The following is a 19,509-nucleotide window of genomic DNA, read 5'->3' as shown; positions in this document are numbered from 1 at the left end:
TATCTTGGCATTGATTTCTGCTTATCCTTTTAACTAGGAGATGGCAAAATCTCTAAATGTTTAATCTCATGACTTTCCAAATAAATCTTAAAGTATTTAATAAATATTTTTAAGTACTTAATATGTGCCAGGTGCTAAAATAAATTAATTTCATCTTTGTCTTTTGTGTAGTTGATCTTTACATTCTGGAATTATTATTTTAAAGCTAGAATTCTCTTTTGTATTTTCCAGACCTTTTGCCTTCTCTGTTATTTTTAAAAATGTCATTTATGGTTCACACCTTGAATGTCTTCCAGGTTCATATTATATATCACCGATTTGTCGTAAGTTATTTTTTTTCTGCATGACTGAGGTTTTATTTCAACTATTGTGATGGTCTTTTTTTTATATACCATTTATATCCCAATCTTTAAAAATAGCTCCACATCTGCTTTTAACTTGTTAAGAATATAAAGTGAAAACTTTAAACTCTTATTTCTTTACTCATTTTCCACTTTGCCTCCATTTTTTTTTGTTTGTTTTTTTGTTTTTCGAAGGGCAGAGACAGAGAGAGAAATCTTTCATGCATTGTTTCACTCTCCAGATGCCCACAACAGTTGGGGCTGGGCCAGGCCAAAACAAGGAGCCTGGAACCCAATCTGTGTTCCCCATGAGGGTGAGAGACATCAAGTACTGGGGCCATCTCCTGCTGCCTCCCAGGGTGTGCATTAGTAAGAAGCTGGCATTGGAAGCAAATCGGGGACTTGAGCCCAGGCACTTCAATATGAAGCTCAGAAATCTTACCACTACTGAAGGGCCACCTCCAGTTTATAAAAGATTACAAGTTCTGTTATTCACTCTTGATAACGACTTGTTCCACTCTGCTGTTGGCACTTAAAGGTCTGATGGGATGTGTTCTCAGAATCCTGTATGAAGGTAGACAGAGATTTATAATCTAAAACAAGGGATTATCCAGGAGTCTGAGAACTGGAAAACGTTCCAGGCAAATATAAGACTAGAAGACAGGTCTCTCGGGAAGGCAGGGCACCCTTCCTGTTTGGGCACATGGATGTGTTCAGAGAGCCCTGTCTGGGACCACAGCTGGAGCCAACTGCAGTGACACACACACACACACACACTCCTCCCTACAGATCAGCCATCTCCCATCTGGACCTGAACGGAGACGACACGGGCCAGGAAGGGAGCAGAGTGCCGTGGGGCAGGGACCACTCCTGTTCTGCATGTGCAGACCGCGTGAACCCTTATTCAAGGCTAGAATGTTATCAACTCTCATTGTACCAGTGACAGCACATTTCTTCCTTTTCTTTTGAGATAGTGCCTTAGTTATTTTAGACAACGGAGGCACCTGCCATTTCCAACCACTGCACTAACTTCGGGGAAATCTCTGAGAACACTGGAAACAGGATTGAGATGACGGCTAGAGCAGGAAAGGACAGCAAGAATGTCCTCTAAAAAGGCTCCATCATTGTGATGGCAGGAAAAGACATAATTGGGATCATTTCGTCTCATTGTGGCAGAGGCTGCTTGGTGCCTGTCTAATGTCCTTTCTCTCCTTCTCTCTTACTAACAGGACTTTGGTTTGATTTGGTGCAGAAAGCTTTTCCCAATGTCTTGCACATAGAGGCGGTCATGTGACACAGTCCTGGTCCACTCTATATAAGGTGAGGTCCCTGAGTGGAGTTCCCAGAAACTCTCTTTGAACAGTACTAACTTAGCTGGCTCTCTCTCTTCAGCGGCGGTCCCTTTTTCTTGCTTGAAATTGACAGACGGCATAACTGGAGTCCTGGCAGATACCCTGAGAACCTGAGAATAAGGCTTCACACTACACATGGAGTCTCGCTGACCTGCAGCCATCATAGCATTCCCATGTGACCTAACTGGTTCAAGCCATCGCTGCACAATTTTTCTGTGGAGTGCATCTTAAGTCGGCCCTTAACTGAGATCATATTCTAGATGAGAGAAGAGCTACTCTGTTTCTATCCAACAATACCTTGGAATACCTTGTTATTGTTATTTTGTTATGTTATAATAAATATTATAAAGTAATACCAAATGCAGGACTATGATAGGGAATCTTTAGAAACCACCATCTAGGGTATCAATCACCACTGGTATACAAATACATTGTAATCTGGGTTTGTCTTTTAGGGAAACTAGTTCCATAAAATAACCCCAGAACACTCTAGAAGTTCTGAAGAGAAAAAAGAAAAAGAAAAAAGACTCAGTTGTAGAAATCCAATACTTTCAATGGCAAACTATTTGGTAAAACCAAACTCCAGTTTTAGGAAATTGGATCACACGCAGAGACCACAGGGCCTCAAGACAGTTCAGAGACGTGCTTGGGAGCCATAAGTAACGTCTTAGAATGAGAAATATGGAAGTTCAGAAACGCCTTTATTGCGCTACTAGAATTCTTATCGCTGAAATTACTTGCAAAGCTCTTTGTTTATAATAACGTCAGCTTGCATTAGCTATTCTAAGGGGAAATAAGGAAGAAGAAAAGTGAGCTTCCTTGAGGAGTAACAGACACTGAAAAAAGAAAACCCCAAGAGGGAGGCAAAAACGCAGTGACAACAAGGAAAGAGGTAGAACAAATCAGGAAGCTGCCTCATCCCACCTGGAGCTTCCTACTCTGGAGCTCCTGAAGGCTCCAGATTTACATTACAGATAACTGTGCCAGGGATGACGAATCCTATGAGCCACAGACTTGGCCAGGGCATGCCTTTCAGCACACAAGTTTGAATACGTTTTTTATTCATTCTTTCTAAAACACTTCTATGCACCTAATGTGTGCCAGGAACTGAGTAAATTATTGCAAAATTTATGTCCAACTTTATAAAGGAATTTATTGCTTCGCTTTTTAAACAGATGCAGATTGCAGCATGATTCAACAACGCAGTCCATTGCTATCCACCTACTATTAAAACGGTCTGAAAACACACAGACGTCTATAATACAAGGCCAACTGCCATCACAAATTTGAACCTCCTTGCATCATGAGTATCATGGTGCTTTCTTTAAAAACTAGATGCCTCTCAAACTTTATCAACAAGAGAAAAATAACTAATTGCACGAGCCTTGAACGGCAAAAGCTTAATTACACACTACAGGCACCTACAGTGGCACAAGTCATACAACAGAGAGGAATACTAGTGTCTGTACCACGATGTCAACACACGGTATGTGTGGGATTGCTGGGCTTTGTAAAGAAACCTGTGTTGGTTTTGGTTTAGTGGATGCTTTTATGTTCCTATAACTTAATTACGTGCTCTATTACTATTTTAGGTTCCCAATGTACCCACAGATTTCTGGCAATGGGCATGTTAGTATATTTAGGATCTTGAGTTATGTAATACTAGACACAGTATAAATTCCGATTTTTTTTCACAAAAGCCTCTTTGGCGATAACTGATAGGCAGCGAAGCGAGCCCTCTACCACTGAGTTCCAGGGAAAGGGGAAGACACAAGACAGAGTTAGGTCCAGCAGGGCAAGTGGAGTTACTGATGTCCAAATGCAGAAGTAGGAAGCATCATCGGGCTTATGACCCGACTCCGGATAGTGTGAGTGAACAAACCGCGCTGAGTCGCCTTTATCTTTCCCGCTATCGCTCATCCCGTCAATTCATTAAAGCCTGTTGTGTCTCCCAGGTGCCCGCTACTGGGCTCGCAGACCTCTCCCAATTTTCTCCGGTTTCTGCCCATTTCCAGCTGGTGCCTCCCGAACCCCGCCTTCAATAGGCGAGAGCAGTGGGACGGAGCCAGAAGGGGCGAGCAGCGGGCGCCCGCGCTCCCCGAAAGAGCCAGCAGGTGGTAGCAGCACCTCGGGGGAAGACCCCAGCCCGGCCCCGCAGCACCGAAAACAAAAGACCCCCGACCCCTCAGAGGTGCGGGGCGGGCGGGAACCGGCCTCCTCGGGGCGCCCCTGCACCCCCAGAGAGTACCTCCACCGCCTCTCCCCGCGGCCGGGCCGGTCCTCTCCGCAGCGCGGGCGCAGGAGGTGCAGCGGCTTGGCCAGGCCGGGTCGGAGCCGGGCCCCCACCGCGGGACTGCACCCCTGCCCCTCGGGGAGCGCGGAGGGAGGCAGGGGCCCGGCGAGGGGAGCCGCTCCCCTACGCGCACGCCCCTCAGCGAGGGCTCCGCTTCCCTCCCCCGCCGCCCCCTTCTCGTCCCTTCCCCACCTCTGTCCACACCGGCGCCCCAGCCCCAGAGCCGGGCAGGCGCCAGGGAACGCGCGTGGGCGCCCGCCGCAGGCGTTAAAGCCCCCTGGCAGCCGCCGGCCCGGCCGCGGGCCGCCCCTCCTCGGCGCACAGGCGGGGCCCCGGGCGCGCCCCGCGCCTCCGCCGCGCTCTCCCCCGCGCCTCCGCCGCGCGCTCGCCGCCTAGGCCGGGAGGACGGGCTCGGCGCCCCGGAAGAGGGGAGCGAGAGGACGGCCGGAGGGACCGGGAGGGGCGGGCCGGGCGCGCAGGGGGCGGGCCGGGCTGCGCTCGCCCCGGAGGAGCGGGCGCGGGACCCGCGAGCCGGCTCGGCGGCGGCGAGCGCGACGCGGGCCCTGCGCGAGCCTCCTCCGGCGCCCCGCCTCCGGAGCAGCCCCTGAATCTCAGAGACTCGCGGCGACGCGCGGACCCCGGCCGCGGGGCAGTGGGGTTCCCGGACCCGAGAGGACGCGGGCGGCGCCCCGCGAGCTCCGCCGTGGGGCTTCGGGGGCTCAGACCTGCGGAGCTTTCGGCCGGCGGGAAGGTGAGCCCTGGGGTCGCCGGCTGCGTTGGGGGGGTCAGCGGACGGGTGTGCTTGGGAACCGATGGATTAAGATTTGCCAAAGTAGAGGGACCCCCCCACCCAGGGCCTCTGCAGGTCCTGGGGAACCTCCTCGGGGAGTACGGAGTATTTCTCCCCAAGGCAAGAGCTGGGTTCGTGAGGGGTGATGAACTGGCCAACCTGACCCCACCACACCACCACAGCCATCAGCGACGCTGTAAGGATCGCTCCCACTGTGTTCCCACAGGCCCTGTTCTGCCTATAGCTTGGGGGTCCTGCTCTGGGGCTGGGGGTTCCTCTCAGAGGCCGGGCTCCCAGCATTCTAAACAGTGTCCGTCTCTCTGACTCCAGTGGCATCTCTCCAATCCCCTTGGAGCTGGGAGGAGCCAAGAGGCTGATCCCACACCTGCCCTAGCTACCCCCAACCCCCCATCACCACATTTAAGCCTCGGAGGTGGGGACGAAGGCTTGGTTCCAGGGCCCCCAGCCCCGTAATACTCAAGTTGCAGCCAAAGTCTCCTGCTTGGCCTGCCTCACCTCCACCTCTGCATTTGGGTGCCTGGCCCTGCCTGTCCCCCACCCCCACCTGCTGATCTCGGCCGTCTGGCACCCTCTCTCCTCCCATCCCTGGGGGAGCTGGCATGGGCCCAGCATAGCCGATGTTGTAACGTCCCTGGCAGTGCCCGTGGAGAGGAGCCGCCCAGCCTGTTCCCCATCAGTTAACCCTGGCCCTCCACCCACCAGGCGAGCTTGACTTGGGCCGTGATGAGCCTGAGCTGAGAGACCAGTGGGAAGGAGATGTGGAGCTGTGTGCAGTCCAGGCAGGCTGCCCAAGTGATGGGGTGCTGAGAGGGGGTGCTCAGCGGGGCAGCTGGTGTGGTCAGCTCAGTGGCCCTTCAGTGTGGAAGGAGGTCCTGCAGACGGTCCTCGTGGCCTTGGGAGTCTCTTGGGGCATCTGGGCTGCGAGATCATGGGCTGGCCATGACCACTGAGTTACTGGGGGGCAACAGCCTGGGAGGCCTGAGCCTGGGAGAGGCTGGACCCCCCCTCCCCGGGACAGCAACTCTTCTGACTCCTTGCCAATTCCTGAACGTGAGCGCTAGGCGCTGTGTCCCCACCCCACTCAAGGGAGAAGTGGGCAGCAGAGCCTGGAGGGGTTGTGCAGCCTCAGGTCTCCCTTTCTCTGCCAGCCCGCCCAGGGGTTTGTGCAGGAACGCCTTCTGGGGTGGAGCAGGGGCTGCAGGCGAGGGAGAGGGGCTGTGGGAGCCCTCGCGGAGGGACGTGCTCGGGCACACACTCGCTGCTCCCGCCCGCCTCGCCTCATGCGCTCTGCCTGGTGTGTTCATCTTCAGACAGCCTCTCTCACAGGGTCTGCTTCTGGCAGTCGGGGCTTTCTCCCACCATCCTGCACTTACTCATCAATTACTGCTGGCCCCAACACCTCCCTGGTGCTCTTCTCCTGAGCCACGGATGTCCCTGCTCTGAGCGCAGAGTGGCTCATTCTACGTGGCTGGCTGGCTGGCTAGACCCAGACACTGCCTGCATCTTAAAAGCCTCCCCCGGCTCCACAGCCTAGGAGTGGGAGGCACATTTGTCTGAGTGGGCGGCCTCGAGGGACACAGGACTGGCCTGGGCTAGGTAATCCATAACCTGGCTCCTCCAGCTGGGGCGGAAGACAGCCACCTCCTCCCTGGATGATGCCACTACGACTGATGGGCTGCTTCTCAAGGCAGGAGGCCAGAGCACGCAGAGGGAGCTGTGGATCTGTGCCGCGGACATGAAAGGGTACAGGCTGAGCAGTAAGCCGAGCAGGATTACACTGGCATTTCCTGGGTGGTCAGCAGCTGCAGAGCGGGGCAGAGGACAGGGCCCGGTGCTGATGCCTCCCACTCTGACCCTGTGGCTAACAGGTGTGAGAAGCAGCCCAGCAGCCTGCCAGACCCCCACCCCATGGCCCTTCGCCCTTGGGATGCTGCCCCCCCCCCACACCCTGGACTGACTCTGCAGCCTGCTGGGCACCCTTTGCAACGCGTTGCAAGCGTTCCCCTGCTTTCCGCGGTCGGTTGTCCCAGCCCTTTGCACGGCGTCGTGGAAGAGAAGTACGGCGTTGCGCCTGGGACAGCTGGAACTTCTTGGGAAAGCTTAAAGAACATGTAGGGATAAAAGTTACTCTGCTTTTCTTGGCCACATTATTTCCCTCATTCCCTCTCAGTTCCTCCTGCCTCGCCAGCCCTACTTTCTTGTTGATGAAAATGTCTAGATATTTTAAAACCCAGAGGGGAAAAAAGGAACAGGAGATAAAATGTAAGCACTTGCTCTATTTGCCTAGATTTTTAAAATGTCTTCTGCTTTGTTAAGATTTTTAATTATGAGATTGTTTTAATTACAAAATAAGGTGTGCTTATTATAACAAGAAAGACAATACAGATATGTGTGAGACAGTTAACCACTGCCCACTCACCCTCCTCTATTTCTACCTCCAACAGTAATCAGTTTTAACGGCCTAATGTATCTTCTGCCATACCTTCCTCCAAGCTCAGTAGCTTAGATTATTACATTTGTAAAAATTCACTTTGTGATTTCAGGTGCATCAGCTATTATGTAAGTTGATTTTTTTATGAAAGTATCATTTTTAGCATTTCATTTGAGCAGAATTAATTTTCTCAAATTCTTGAAGATTTACTCATTTGTTTTTGAATCTTTTACCTTCATAGATAAACACTTCATAAGATGTACTTTATGTAAGCTAAGAATCTACAAATTAATTTTTGCCAATTTCTGAATACCAAATACAACCTTGAGGCCCAAGAGAAATTCTCTTTGTTTTGTAAACCAAAAAAAAGTGACTGTATCGTGCCCATTGTATCATAAAGCCATAAAGTAATGTGTTCAGAGGATCTGAGGGAAGAAATAAGTCATAGGATGCAATTTTTGTCACCTGAAACTTTGATCAGTCTCATATTCTAAGCAATCACTTTATATCCACGTTTCTGTTGCTGCTAGTGTTTTGTATTTTTAAGACTTTACACACATCTGAAATTGTAGTGTTTTCTTGATGGGGATCCACTTTCTGCATTTGCTTGTGTTAGAATTGTCTAAACCCTCGTTAGTTCCCTTTCGTGAGCTAGAGAAGATAAGCACTCAGGGTCTGAGGAACAAGAAGGCCCGCCCTCCAGGGCCTCTTCACCTCTTCTGGCAGCGGGAGTGGACCGGCTGCACACCCAGAAGGCTCTCCTGGACCCACTGCAGAAACTGTCGGTGTACGCGACCATCGAAGGCACCTTTGAAAATCAAGTTCTAAGTCTTGCTTGGTTAGTATTCCCGGCATGTCAAGCAGCCGTGTTCTTGTCACTTATGTTTCTGCCTTTGAAACTGCTTCAAAAGAATTTGCAGTGGTAGGAATTAGCTGACAGCAATTTATTCCATATCTTCATAAAGTTTCCTCCTATTTTCATCTTTCAGTAGAGGTACACTCAGATTCTTTTATACATAAAAAAAAAGACCTGAATTTATCTGGTTTGTTTGATAAGCAAGATCTGACCTACCTTCCCTATCTGACTCAGCAACAATTTTTCTTTTCTTTTTTTTTTTTCCCTGAAGAAACCTGTTTATCACCTTCAGTCTTCTGGATCTGAATCTAAAAGAAGTCCTCATGCAATATCAAAAGTACACTTCTGGGTACTTTAAGGTCCTCAACCATTTCTTTTTAATGATTATCTTTGTTCTCAGTAAGCTTCCCCAAAATTACTCAAGTGGCAATCCACATGCAGTGTGCCCATTGGATCCTTCTCTCTCTGATTCTCCTTGATGGTGGGAACTGAGTGGCTGTAACATTTCATAATTGCTTTTGCTCTTTCTGGGTGTTCTGGAGATAGGCCAGCTTCGTGTTGTCATTAGGATGCATGCAAGGCTGTGCACGCACCCTGTGTTACAGCCTGAAGTGAATGCTTTGCTAGAATTGTGGGTCATCCAGGCAAATTCCTGGCCATTTTTCATCTTCTAGAATGTTCCTTATGCTACAGCTGATACTATCAGCAGTGTGTCTTATCTATCTTGTTTTTCCATCTTTCAAAGATAATTCATTGAGATGTTTCCAAAATACTTATTATTCCTTCTCCTTGATTATTTGTCTAGTTGTAAATTTAAGAAGGCACAGTTCCCACTGTTTCTTCTTTGTGTAGATTATAGAATCCATCCATGTTCTGACTGAAAAAGTCTCTTTAAAGGATATCTTCTGGGAAAATGGTAAAATAGCCCTCATTGTTCAAAAACTTGCCTCTGGCATTTTCCGTTCTTGAAAACCCTGTTCCTAAAGACTGTTACTCTGGACAGAATCTGGTTGGCTTTGCTGTATCAAGCCTGACTCCACATTAAGCTGGGCGAGAGATGCGGCTTCAGCGTGAATTGCTTTGGGAGATTTACTGCGCAGCCCTTGGTGACGGCTCCTGTGTTACAGAGGTTAAGAGCTGTGTGTGCTCCTTACTGCGTGGCCTCCCCGTTCTGTGAAGCACTTACTTAACCTGCGAATGATCCTGACAGCATCTGGGGCAGTATCTGCAAAGAGCTCTGCTTCCTGGGAACAGACTGTCCTGTGGGAAGGCTTCTGGGTGGTAGAGGGATGAAAGGTAAGGGACAGTGGCCAGTTGGCAGGTGCCCACTCCATGTCAGCCCATACATTTGCAGAAATGGGTTCTCTCCCTGGTAACTTCTTAACCTCCTGGGGGTGACATGAAAGACTATTTTATGATACAGCCCGTGTTGCAAAAAAAAAAAAAAAAAAAAAAAAAAGATTGAGAGGGACAAAAATCAGGGTTTATTGATCACAGGTAATATAGTTGCCTAGTTTGATTGCATTTTCATTGTGATATGTAGTTTTCAGTTCCATTTTGTGTCACAGGAGCAGGCATATCTAGGAGGAAACAGATCTCAGCTTCCATTAGAGTTAACTTGGTGGGGGCAGGGGGGACGGCTCAGTCCTGTTTCTGTGCCATCCATGCAACGATGCCTCTTGTTTCTCCTCTCAACAGAAATACATGGATTCCACTGCTCTTGTGCACACAACCCACTGGCGTTCGAGACTCAGTCACGGGGAGAGCTAGAGACCCACCATCCCCAGGCCAAGCGGCAGAGCAGGTACTGAGCCTGCAAATCTTCCCAGTGACCCAGGAGGCACCCACACCTCTGTTCACTCGCTCATGAGCAAGGGCCATGCCTTTTAAAGGCCCAGGAAGGTTTTCCATAAGCGGTAGCTTGTTAGGTAATTCTCTGAAATCATTTTGAGGGCATGAACATCTTGATTCATTTTATTAACAGTTATTATCTACAGTTTTAAAGGAACTTTTAGTTAATGATTTAATAGAAAAGAAAATACATATGCAAGATTTAAAAAAAATACAAAAATCAAGAAAATACAGAGAATGTAAGTTTCCCTTGCAAGGCCCCCAGTCCTCTCCTTTGGCTGTCTCAGGTTCTGTGTGTTCTTTCTTGAGTATGCACCTGCTTTTCCTCCAGTCCACGATGAGAGCTTGCTCTGCACCGTGCTCCACTGCGCCACTCTCACGCAGAAATGGTTTCCATGTCACTACATCAGCAGTAGCCCCGCTTGCTTTTTAAGCATGAACCATCATTGTTTGACCATCTTCCTGTTGGAGAGTAATTAGATTAGTCCTCTTCCTTGTACACAGTTCACATGAATAACATAGTTATTGTGCAAACCAATACAAGTGTGTGGTACCTGGAGCACTTCTTAGAAGTGAAGCTGCGTTTGAACTCGGCACACAGTGTACAAGGTGAACTCATAAGCATGGTGCGCGTAAGAAAACCCACTTCCCGAAAGTCCTCCAACAGCTGCATCATCCATCTCATAGGTACGGTGTTACCTCAGTCCTTTGTGCCAGCTGCGGCTGAGTACCATAGCCCGAGTGACCGGTAGATGAGGCTGAGTACCATAGCCCGAGTGACCTATAGATGAGGCTGAGTACCATAGCCCGAGTGACCTGTAAATGAGGCTGAGTACCAGAGCCTGCGTGAGGTAGATGAGGCTGAGTACCATAGCCTGAGTGACCGGTAGATGAGGCTGAGTACCATAGCCTGAGTGACCGGTAGATGAGGCTGAGTACCATAGCCCGAGTGACCTATAGATGAGGCTGAGTACCATAGCCCGAGTGACCTATAGATGAGGCTGAGTACCATAGCCCGAGTGACCTGTAAATGAGGCTGAGTACCAGAGCCTGCGTGAGGTAGATGAGGCTGAGTACCATAGCCTGAGTGACCGGTAGATGAGGCTGAGTACCATAGCCTGAGTGACCGGTAGATGAGGCTGAGTACCATAGCCCGAGTGACCTATAGATGAGGCTGAGTACCAGAGCCCGAGTGACCTATAGATGAGGCTGAGTACCATAGCCTGAGTGACCTATAATTGAGGCTGAGTACCATAGCCTGAGTGAGGTAGATGAGGCTGAGTACCATAGCCTGAGTGACCAGTAGATGAGGCTGAGTACCGTAGCCTGAGTGACCTATAGATAAGGCTGAGTACCATAGCCTGAGTGACCTATAGATGAGGCTAAGTACCATAGCCTGAGCAACTGGTAGATGAGGCTGAGTACCAGAGCCTGAGTGACCGGTAGATGAGGCTGAGTACCATAGCCTGAGCGACTGGTAGATGAGGCTGAGTACCATAGCCTGAGTGACCTATAGATGAGGCTGAGTACCATAGCCTGAGTGACCTGTAGATGAGGCTGAGTACTATAGCCCGAGTGACTGGTAGATGGTAGCATTCCGCTTCTCATGGTTATGGAGGCTGGAAGTTGGAGGCCAGGCTCTGGACACAGCCCTCTCCTCACTGTGCTGGGAGGGCATTGGCAGAGCCCTTGGGTCTCTTTCGTGAGGCACTGATGGCCTGCTGGAGGCCCCATGCTTGAGCATCTTCCCGTGGGGGTTGGGATTTCAGTCTGCAAAGGGGAGTAGGCAGCAACATTCGATCCATGGCACGTGGCCTCTCCCTGTTTCAATACACTTTCCTTCATGGTGGGAAAACAAGGAGCGTCTTCCCATGGGCTTGGGCCACGCGTTAATTTTTTGTCTAAGCTACAGGAGGAAACAAGCCCCTCGGGACAGAGAACCTTCACTCACAAAGCATCTGCCAGGGCTGCCTGCTCTGACCCCCTCCCTACGCTGCCTCATTTATCAGACGGAATCTCCAGGAACTGGATTCCTTTTCCGTCTGTCCTCCGCTCCCTCCGCTCGTGCCCCACGGTCCTCTCTCTCTGTCCCTCCTGCTTCCCTGCTCCAGAAATGCCCAGAGTGTTGCAGGGCTTCAGGCAGATTTTGTGATCATCCGCTTCTGACCCACCTGCCTTTAGTGAGAAGAATCTCCTAACTTCCTAACCAGGTGGCTGTTGGAGGAAGGCAGGAGACAGAGGAAACGCTGGGAGAGCTCTTTCTAGAAGAAAAGGGTAAGAAAGGAATGCACCTGCGTCACCTGCAGGAGGTGGGAATGACTGGCTTGGCAGGTGACTCTCCAGGATGCGGGAATTTGCAGTCTTGAGGGAGACTGTCTGTTCCCTGCTGCTCCTGCCTGGTGGTTGGAGCTGGGGTAGCTTGGGAGTTGTATGGGTCTGGGCTGTTTCTGAAAATGCAGCCCTCCTCCCACCTGCCTCTCGCGGGCCTGTGTGTCTCCCTAGGAAACAAGCTCGGCTGCTAAAGCCACAGCCCGGCCTGGGCGCAGGGTGGTGGCCAGGGCCATGGTGGGAGCCCTGAAGATGCCCCATGGCTACTGAGGGGGCTTCCTGGTCAAGCAGTGGAGTGGTGGGCATGGTGTGCAGCCTGTGGGTCCTGGTCCTGGCGCCCTCCGTTCTGGCTCTGGAAGGTGAGAGGGGGGCAGGAGACAGGAGAACCCCCCCAGCCCCAGTGGCCAGTGGAGACCCAGGAAAGTTTCAGAACAAAGGAAACACATCTAAAGAGGGAAAGAAGTAGGGAGGGGCCCCAGCACCGGGTCAGATTTTTCCGAGCCAGGATTCTGACAGACAGCTGTGCCCCTGCTGGCAAACTAAATGGACCAGAAAGGGGCGTTCATTTCTTCCCAGCGGGGGGATGCGTGGGGGTTAACAGTGCTGGCTGGAGGCTCGGCCACCATGTGTGCCTCTTATCTCTGGGCAGAGGTGCTACTGGACACGACAGGAGAGACGTCTGAGATTGGCTGGCTCACCTACCCTCCAGGTGGGGTGAGTGTCCTGCTTCAGGTCCCAGCCCACTGTCCCTGCCCCTGCCCCTGGTGGTTCCCTGAGAGTGGGAATCGGGAGGAACCTCCCTGGGAAAGACAGCTGGAACGAGACCCCCTCCCACCAGTGGAGCAGGATTTCAGGGTCTCCTCTCCCTGCTTTTTTGTCCTCACTGTTAAGTCTCCCACCCTCCCGCTGACACTGTCCCTGGCCCCTCTGCAGTGGGACGAGGTGAGCGTTCTGGATGACCAGCGCCGGCTGACCCGCACCTTTGAGGCGTGCCACGTGGCGGGGGCCCCGCCGGGCACCGGGCAGGACAACTGGCTGCAGACACACTTTGTGGAGCGCCGAGGGGCGCAGAGGGCACACATCCGGCTGCACTTCTCAGTACGGGCGTGCTCCAGCCTGGGAGTGAGCGGGGGCACCTGCCGGGAGACCTTCACCCTGTACTACCGCCAGGCCGAGGAGCCTGACAGCCCTGAGGGCACCACAGCCTGGCACCTCAAGCGCTGGACCAAGGTGGACACCATCGCGGCCGACGAGAGCTTCCCCGCCTCTGCGTCCTCCTCTTCTGCGTGGGCCGTGGGAGCCCACAGGGCGGGGCCGCGCACTGGGCTGCAGCTGAATGTCAAAGAGCGCAGCTTCGGCCCTCTCACCCAGCGCGGCTTCTACGTGGCCTTCCAGGACACCGGGGCCTGCTTGGCCCTCGTAGCCGTCAAGCTCTTCTCCTACACCTGCCCGGCTGTGCTTCGGGCCTTTGCCTCCTTTCCCGAGACGCAGGCCAGTGGGGCCGGGGGGGCTTCCTTGGTGGCAGCTGCGGGCACCTGTGTAGCTCATGCAGAGCCAGAGGAGGATGGAGTGGGGGGCCAAGCCGGGGGCAGCCCCCCAAGGCTGCACTGCAACGGGGAGGGCAAGTGGATGGTAGCCGTCGGCGGCTGCCGCTGCCAGCCTGGACACCAGCCTGCTCGTGGAGACAAGGCCTGCCAAGGTGAGAGCCCACTTCAGCCCCCACTCCTGGGCAGCCCAGACTTCATTTTGTCCCCCAACAGTCAGGAATAAGCCAGCCCCCAAAGTAGACAAGCTTGCTCTTGCTCACTGACCTGAAATGTCTGCAGCCTTCCGTAGCAAATGTTAAGAATTCTAGGGTGTCGGGCCCAAGAAGTGCTGGAGACCAAAAGCTGTTAGACTCGTAGGTTACCCTCGGGTGGGGCCCCCTGCCCCCATCTACCACTGAGTTGGGGAAGGCTCCTTGCAAGGCCAGCTGGCCAGGATTCCGATAGGAGGCGGCTATGGGTAAGGCTAAGGAGAACGGAGCTGCTGCGGGCGACCTCTGCACAGGAATGGTTTACAAGCAGGCCGGGAACACCTGCACTGGGGGCCTGGCTTGCCTAAAGCCCCCGGTGCCGCACACTTCTGTCAGTGGAAATGTGGTCTGGCCCAGTGAGTGGCAGAATTAGTCTGCTGGAGGGAGGAGCAAGTAAGGGTGACGTTAAGAAAACGGGCTCTGGGGAGCTCGTGGTAGATGGCTGATGTGAGTGTGACGCCTCTTCTCTCCTCTGCCTGCTTAGCCTGCCCTGGAGGCTTCTACAAGGCCTTGGCTGGGAATGGCCCCTGCTCACCCTGCCCTGCCCGCAGCCACGCCCCTGTCCCTGCAGCCCCTATTTGCCCCTGCCTCGAGGGCTTCTACCGGGCCAGCTCTGACCCACCAGAGGCCCCTTGCACTGGTGAGTTCCTCCCCACTACCCTCCCACCCCCACCAACCCAGCCCAGCATGGGAGACAGCCTGGGAGAGGGCTGGGAGCGGATTGTCTGGAAGGACACCACTGTGGGGCCCTTTGCATTTCCAGTGACTTCTTTCTCTCCCGTTTCCTTGGTTTCCTCCCTCCCTCCTCCCACTGACTCTGCTATCTGCTGCTTTACCCACCCCCCAAACACACACACTCCCTGCCCTCTGGGCCGTCCACCTTCCCCACCCCGTTCTGTCCTCAATCACTTCCGCTCTACAACTCCCCCCTTCCTGTCCCTGTCCCACCCTGCACCCCGCTGCCAGGCCCTCCGTCAGCTCCCAGGGAGCTCTGGTTCGAGGTGCAAGGCTCCGCGACCATGCTGCACTGGCGCCTGCCTCAGGAGCTGGGAGGCCGAGGGGACCTGCTCTTCAATGTTGTGTGCAAGGAGTGTGGAGGCCACCAGGAGCCCGGCAGCGGTGCCACCTGTCGCCGCTGTCGGGACGAAGTGCACTTCGACCCCCGCCAGAGGGGCCTGACTGAGAGCCGAGTGTTAGTGGGGGGCCTCCGAGCCCATGTGCCCTACATCCTGGAGGTGCAGGCTGTCAATGGAGTGTCTGAGCTCAGCCCCAACCCTCCGCAGGCGGCGGCCATCAACGTCAGCACCAGCCACGAAGGTGAGCCTTTTGCCTCCTCCACCTTTGGACCCCCTAACCTGCCCTGTGCTCCAGCCCACCTGCTGAGGGCCCTGGAATCCCAGTGCACCCACCCCTCAGGGGTGCACCCTGTTCACCCCCTCTCCCACCTCCCAGTGCCCTCTGCAGTCCCTGTGGTGCACCAGGTGAGTCGGGCCGCCAACAGCATCACCGTGTCCTGGCCACAGCCTGACCAGACCAATGGAAACATCCTTGACTATCAGCTGCGCTACTATGACCAGGTGGGCAGGAAACCCATGCCAAGAAGAGACGCTCGGGGACCTGCAGCCCCGGCACCGTGTCCTCGGGGGAGGGCCGTGGGGGCCGTGGCCGTGGCAGTAGGTGGGAGGGGCCGCACAGGCTGGGCAGGGAGTGAGCAGCCCTTACCCCCAGGCCGAGGACGAGTCCCACTCCTTCACCCTGACCAGTGAGACCAACACTGCCACTGTGACACGGCTGAGTCCCGGGCACATCTACGGCTTCCAGGTGCGGGCGCGGACCGCTGCTGGCCACGGCCCCTACGGGGGCAAGGTCTACTTCCAGACACTGCCTCAAGGTGCGGAGGGGCCTGGCCGAGGTCCCGGGGGTAGTGAGGAGAGGCGGGGTCCCTGTCCGGGCCTGGAACCCTGCCCCAGTGTCCTCCAGCCCGGAGGCTCTGTGGGAAAGGCTGTGAGGACATTGCTGCGGCTGGGCAGTGCAGCTCGGGGCCTAGGGGTGCTGTGTGTGGTGTGTGCAGGGATGTAGGGCCGCACGCCTGTCGTGTGTGCACGTATGTCTGCAGGCGTCGGCAGAGTCTATGTGCACGGGCGTGCTGTGAAGGGATGTGGTGTAGACAGGCAGCTGGGCATGGTGGGTGCCTGGGGGGAGTGGCAGTCTGTGACCCTGGCGGCTGGTCCCTCAGGTGAGCTGTCCTCCCAGCTTCCAGAGAGACTCTCCCTGGTGATCGGCTCCATCCTGGGGGCCCTGGCCTTCCTTCTGCTGGCAGCCATCACCGTGCTCGCTGTCGTCTTCCAACGGTGAGGCCCCCTGACCCCAGCCAGTCCTGCGAGTGGCGGCAGCTGTCTGTTGGTGCCCATTTCCCACCGCCCCAGCTAATGCCCGCCCCCGTAGGGCAGCCTGTTCAGGCAGGGCGGGTGGTGGTGAGGGGATGGAGATGGGCGAGTTATCCCAGGTCTCTGTTCCCTCAGGAAGCGGCGAGGCACAGGCTATACGGAGCACCTGCAGCAGTACAACAGTCCAGGTCAGGGTGGGCTGAGGGAGAGCCTGGGGTGGGGAGCCCAGACGGGGTGCGTGCCAGGGAAGCCCGGCTTCCCCCAAGGTGGAGCCCCCCAACCCCGGGAACCATCTGGTGCAAGTGAGAGGGCTTCATAATACACACCTCCCACCCCAGCAGGGCTCGGGGTGAAGTGCTACATTGACCCCTCCACCTACGAGGACCCCTACCAGGTCATCCGGGAACTTGCCCGGGAGGTAGACCCTGCGTATATCAAGATCGAGGAGGTCATTGGGGCAGGTACCACAAGGGCGAGGAGGGCACAGGGGGACGGGGATGCCTCGCCAGCCTGCCCAGGCCAGGACCCCTTGCAGACAGCAGGGCGGACGCTTGCCTCTGACCCGTCTGTTCTCCCAGGCTCCTTCGGAGAAGTGCGCCGAGGCCGACTGCAGCCCCGGGGACGACGGGAGCAGCCTGTGGCCATCCAGGCCCTGTGGGCTGGGGGTGCCGAGAGCCTGCAGATGGCCTTCCTGGGCCGGGCTGCCGTGCTCGGCCAGTTCCAGCACCCCAACATCCTGCGGCTGGAGGGCGTGGTCACCAAGAGCCGCCCCCTCATGGTGTTGACAGAGCTCATGGAGCTCGGCCCCCTGGACAGCTTCCTCAGGGTCAGTCCAGCTTCGCTGAAGCAGGAGTGTCCTGGGGTCCGGGGAAGCTTGGGAGACAGACCCCTACTCCTCTGTTCTCTGTTGCCCCTCCTCCTGTGCCCTCCCTCTCTCCTTGATTTTCCAGTTCCCAAATCTGACCCTTGCCCCCTGCTCATGCCCATGCCTGCTGTGCAGTGGGCCCACCCCTGGCTGACTTCACCCTCTGCCCCCTCAGCAGCGGGAGGGCCAGTTCAGCAGCCTGCAGCTGGTGGCCATGCAGCGGGGAGTGGCGGCCGCCATGCAGTATCTGTCCAGCTTTGCCTTCGTACACCGCGCGCTCTCGGCCCGCAGCGTGCTGGTGAACAGCCACCTGGTGTGCAAGGTGGCCCGGCTTGGCCACAGTCCTCAGGTGAGCGTGAAGCCCTGGGGGATGCACGGGAGTCTGGGGGGGCGGGAGGGCTCGTGGGAGCCTGCAGTGTGGGAGGGGACGGAGGCTCTCCTGGGCGAGGGGAGACAGAGGCTTGGGCTGGGGTTGGATGGAGGGAATCTCCAGACCGGGGGAAGGAAAGGGGGCACTAGAGGGCAGGAGACCGTCACAGACCTGGACCCACCTCGTGCGCAAGCCCCAGGGTCAGCACAGCTGGTTCCAAGTCCTACTGCTGTGCACTCCAGCCCCACGGCCTTGCACGGGGTCAGTGTCCCCCGTGCCTCAGCGTCTGCCTCGGCAAACGGAAGATCATCCCTCCCACCCCGCTGGGTTGTCGCGAGGGTCCAGTGAGGTGCACACAGCAGCTGCTCAGTCATGTGACTCTGGTGCTCCTGCTGCTCTCAACCCAACCCCCAGGGCCCAGGTTGTTTGCTGCGCTGGGCAGCCCCAGAAGTCCTAGCGCATGGGAAGCACACGACCTCCAGTGACGTCTGGAGCTTTGGGATAGTGATGTGGGAAGTGATGAGCTATGGAGAACGGCCCTACTGGGACATGAGTGACCAGGAGGTGAGCACGTGACCAGATGTCGCCGACTCCCTGCCCCTGCCCCTCCCAGGCTCCTTCCTTCTCCGTTCTTAACCCATTCACATTCTGAGACCCCGGGGCTCTCACATTGTGTATTTTTGAGTTCTTACCCTGCTCCAACCACATACACCATCTGATACCTAAAAACTACCCCCTTACCTAAAAAACAAAGTACTCCCCTCCACATGCAATACCTCCAGTCATCGTATTCTTCCTCTGTTGTCCAGGTATTAAATGCCATAGAGCAGGAGTTCCGGCTGCCTCCACCTCCAGGCTGTCCACCCGGACTACATCTGCTTATGCTAGACACTTGGCAGAAGGACCGTGCCCGGCGGCCTCACTTTGACCAGCTGGTGGCTGCATTTGACAAGATGATCCGCAAGCCAGACACCCTGCTGGCTGAGGGGGGCCCCGGGGACAGGTCTGGAGCTTAGGGATGGAGCTCGGGGAACCCAGGGAGGGTTGATGCAAGCCGAAAGGAAAAGTGAGGAGAGGGGACTAAGAGGAAGAGGAGGCTTGATCGGCTTGCTCCTCCCCCCTTAGACCTGCCCAGGCCCTCCTGAACCCTGTGGCCCTGGACTTTCCTTGTCTGGACTCGCCCCAGGCCTGGCTGTCGGCCATTGGACTGGAGTGCTACCAGGACAATTTCTCCAAGTTTGGCCTCTGCACCTTCAGTGATGTGGCTCAGCTCAGCCTGGAGTAAGCAGGGAGAGGCGGGGCGGGGGGTGGAGGCTCTGGGAGCCCATGAGGGGTTGTGTCTGGGACCTTGGAGAAGCCGGCCCAGGTGTGACCCCCTGCCTCCCCCCCACCCCCCAGAGACCTGCCTGCCCTGGGTGTCACCCTGGCTGGTCACCAGAAGAAACTAATACAGCACATCCAGCTACTGCAGCAGCACCTGAGGCAGCCGGGCTCGGTGGAGGTCTGAGGCCGGGGCGGGATGCGGTGAACTGAGGACGCCGGTGACCCAGCCCTGGATGCGGCCGAGGAGGGCCCTGTGCGCGCGAGCCCGGCTCCAGCTGGGCCTGCGTGAGAGACACCCAACAGGCAGTCATCTCCAGTGCTGCTCTCGCTGCAGCCCCTCTCCCCCTGCCCCTCCAGTGTCTCTCACATTAAAGGCGAAAAGGGGGATTTGCAAGTTCGGTGTGTCAAGGCCTCAGTGGGCAGGAAGGGGCTAGGGAACCCACAGAGGAGGAGCAGAGGGTCGGAGAGAGCCGGCAGCCTGGCAGGGACGCGGAGGGGAGCCAGAC

The 19,509-nt window shown here is 55.3% G+C and overlaps 1 protein-coding gene across 5 annotated transcripts; it reads left to right on the top strand.

Moving 5' to 3' along the window:
* Nucleotides 1–4,458: 4,458 nt before the first annotated feature.
* On the top strand, nt 4,459–19,397 carry EPHB6 (EPH receptor B6). Of its 5 annotated transcripts, XM_070071584.1 has the most exons (20): nt 4,459–4,737; nt 9,212–9,380; nt 9,783–9,888; nt 12,146–12,209; nt 12,438–12,622; nt 12,913–12,977; nt 13,197–13,962; nt 14,543–14,698; nt 15,025–15,375; nt 15,511–15,635; nt 15,787–15,949; nt 16,295–16,409; nt 16,581–16,633; nt 16,784–16,906; nt 17,024–17,271; nt 17,486–17,659; nt 18,095–18,244; nt 18,490–18,683; nt 18,806–18,961; nt 19,079–19,397. In XM_070071584.1, the coding sequence occupies exons 5-20, from the start codon at nt 12,523–12,525 to the stop codon at nt 19,185–19,187; spliced, it is 3,048 nt and encodes a 1,015-aa protein (XP_069927685.1). In that variant the 5' UTR covers nt 4,459–4,737; nt 9,212–9,380; nt 9,783–9,888; nt 12,146–12,209; nt 12,438–12,522; the 3' UTR covers nt 19,188–19,397. The 5 variants fall into 5 exon arrangements, with proteins under 5 accessions (XP_069927685.1, XP_069927688.1, XP_069927684.1 ...); XM_070071587.1 differs by lacking the exon at nt 9,212–9,380 and having other exon boundaries at nt 16,787–16,906; XM_070071583.1 differs by lacking the exon at nt 9,212–9,380.
* Nucleotides 19,398–19,509: the final 112 nt, after the last annotated feature.

This window comes from Oryctolagus cuniculus, chromosome 3 (assembly GCF_964237555.1).
Source record: "Oryctolagus cuniculus chromosome 3, mOryCun1.1, whole genome shotgun sequence".
NCBI lineage: Eukaryota > Metazoa > Chordata > Mammalia > Lagomorpha > Leporidae > Oryctolagus > Oryctolagus cuniculus.
This window is presented reverse-complemented; position numbering and strand designations above follow the sequence as displayed.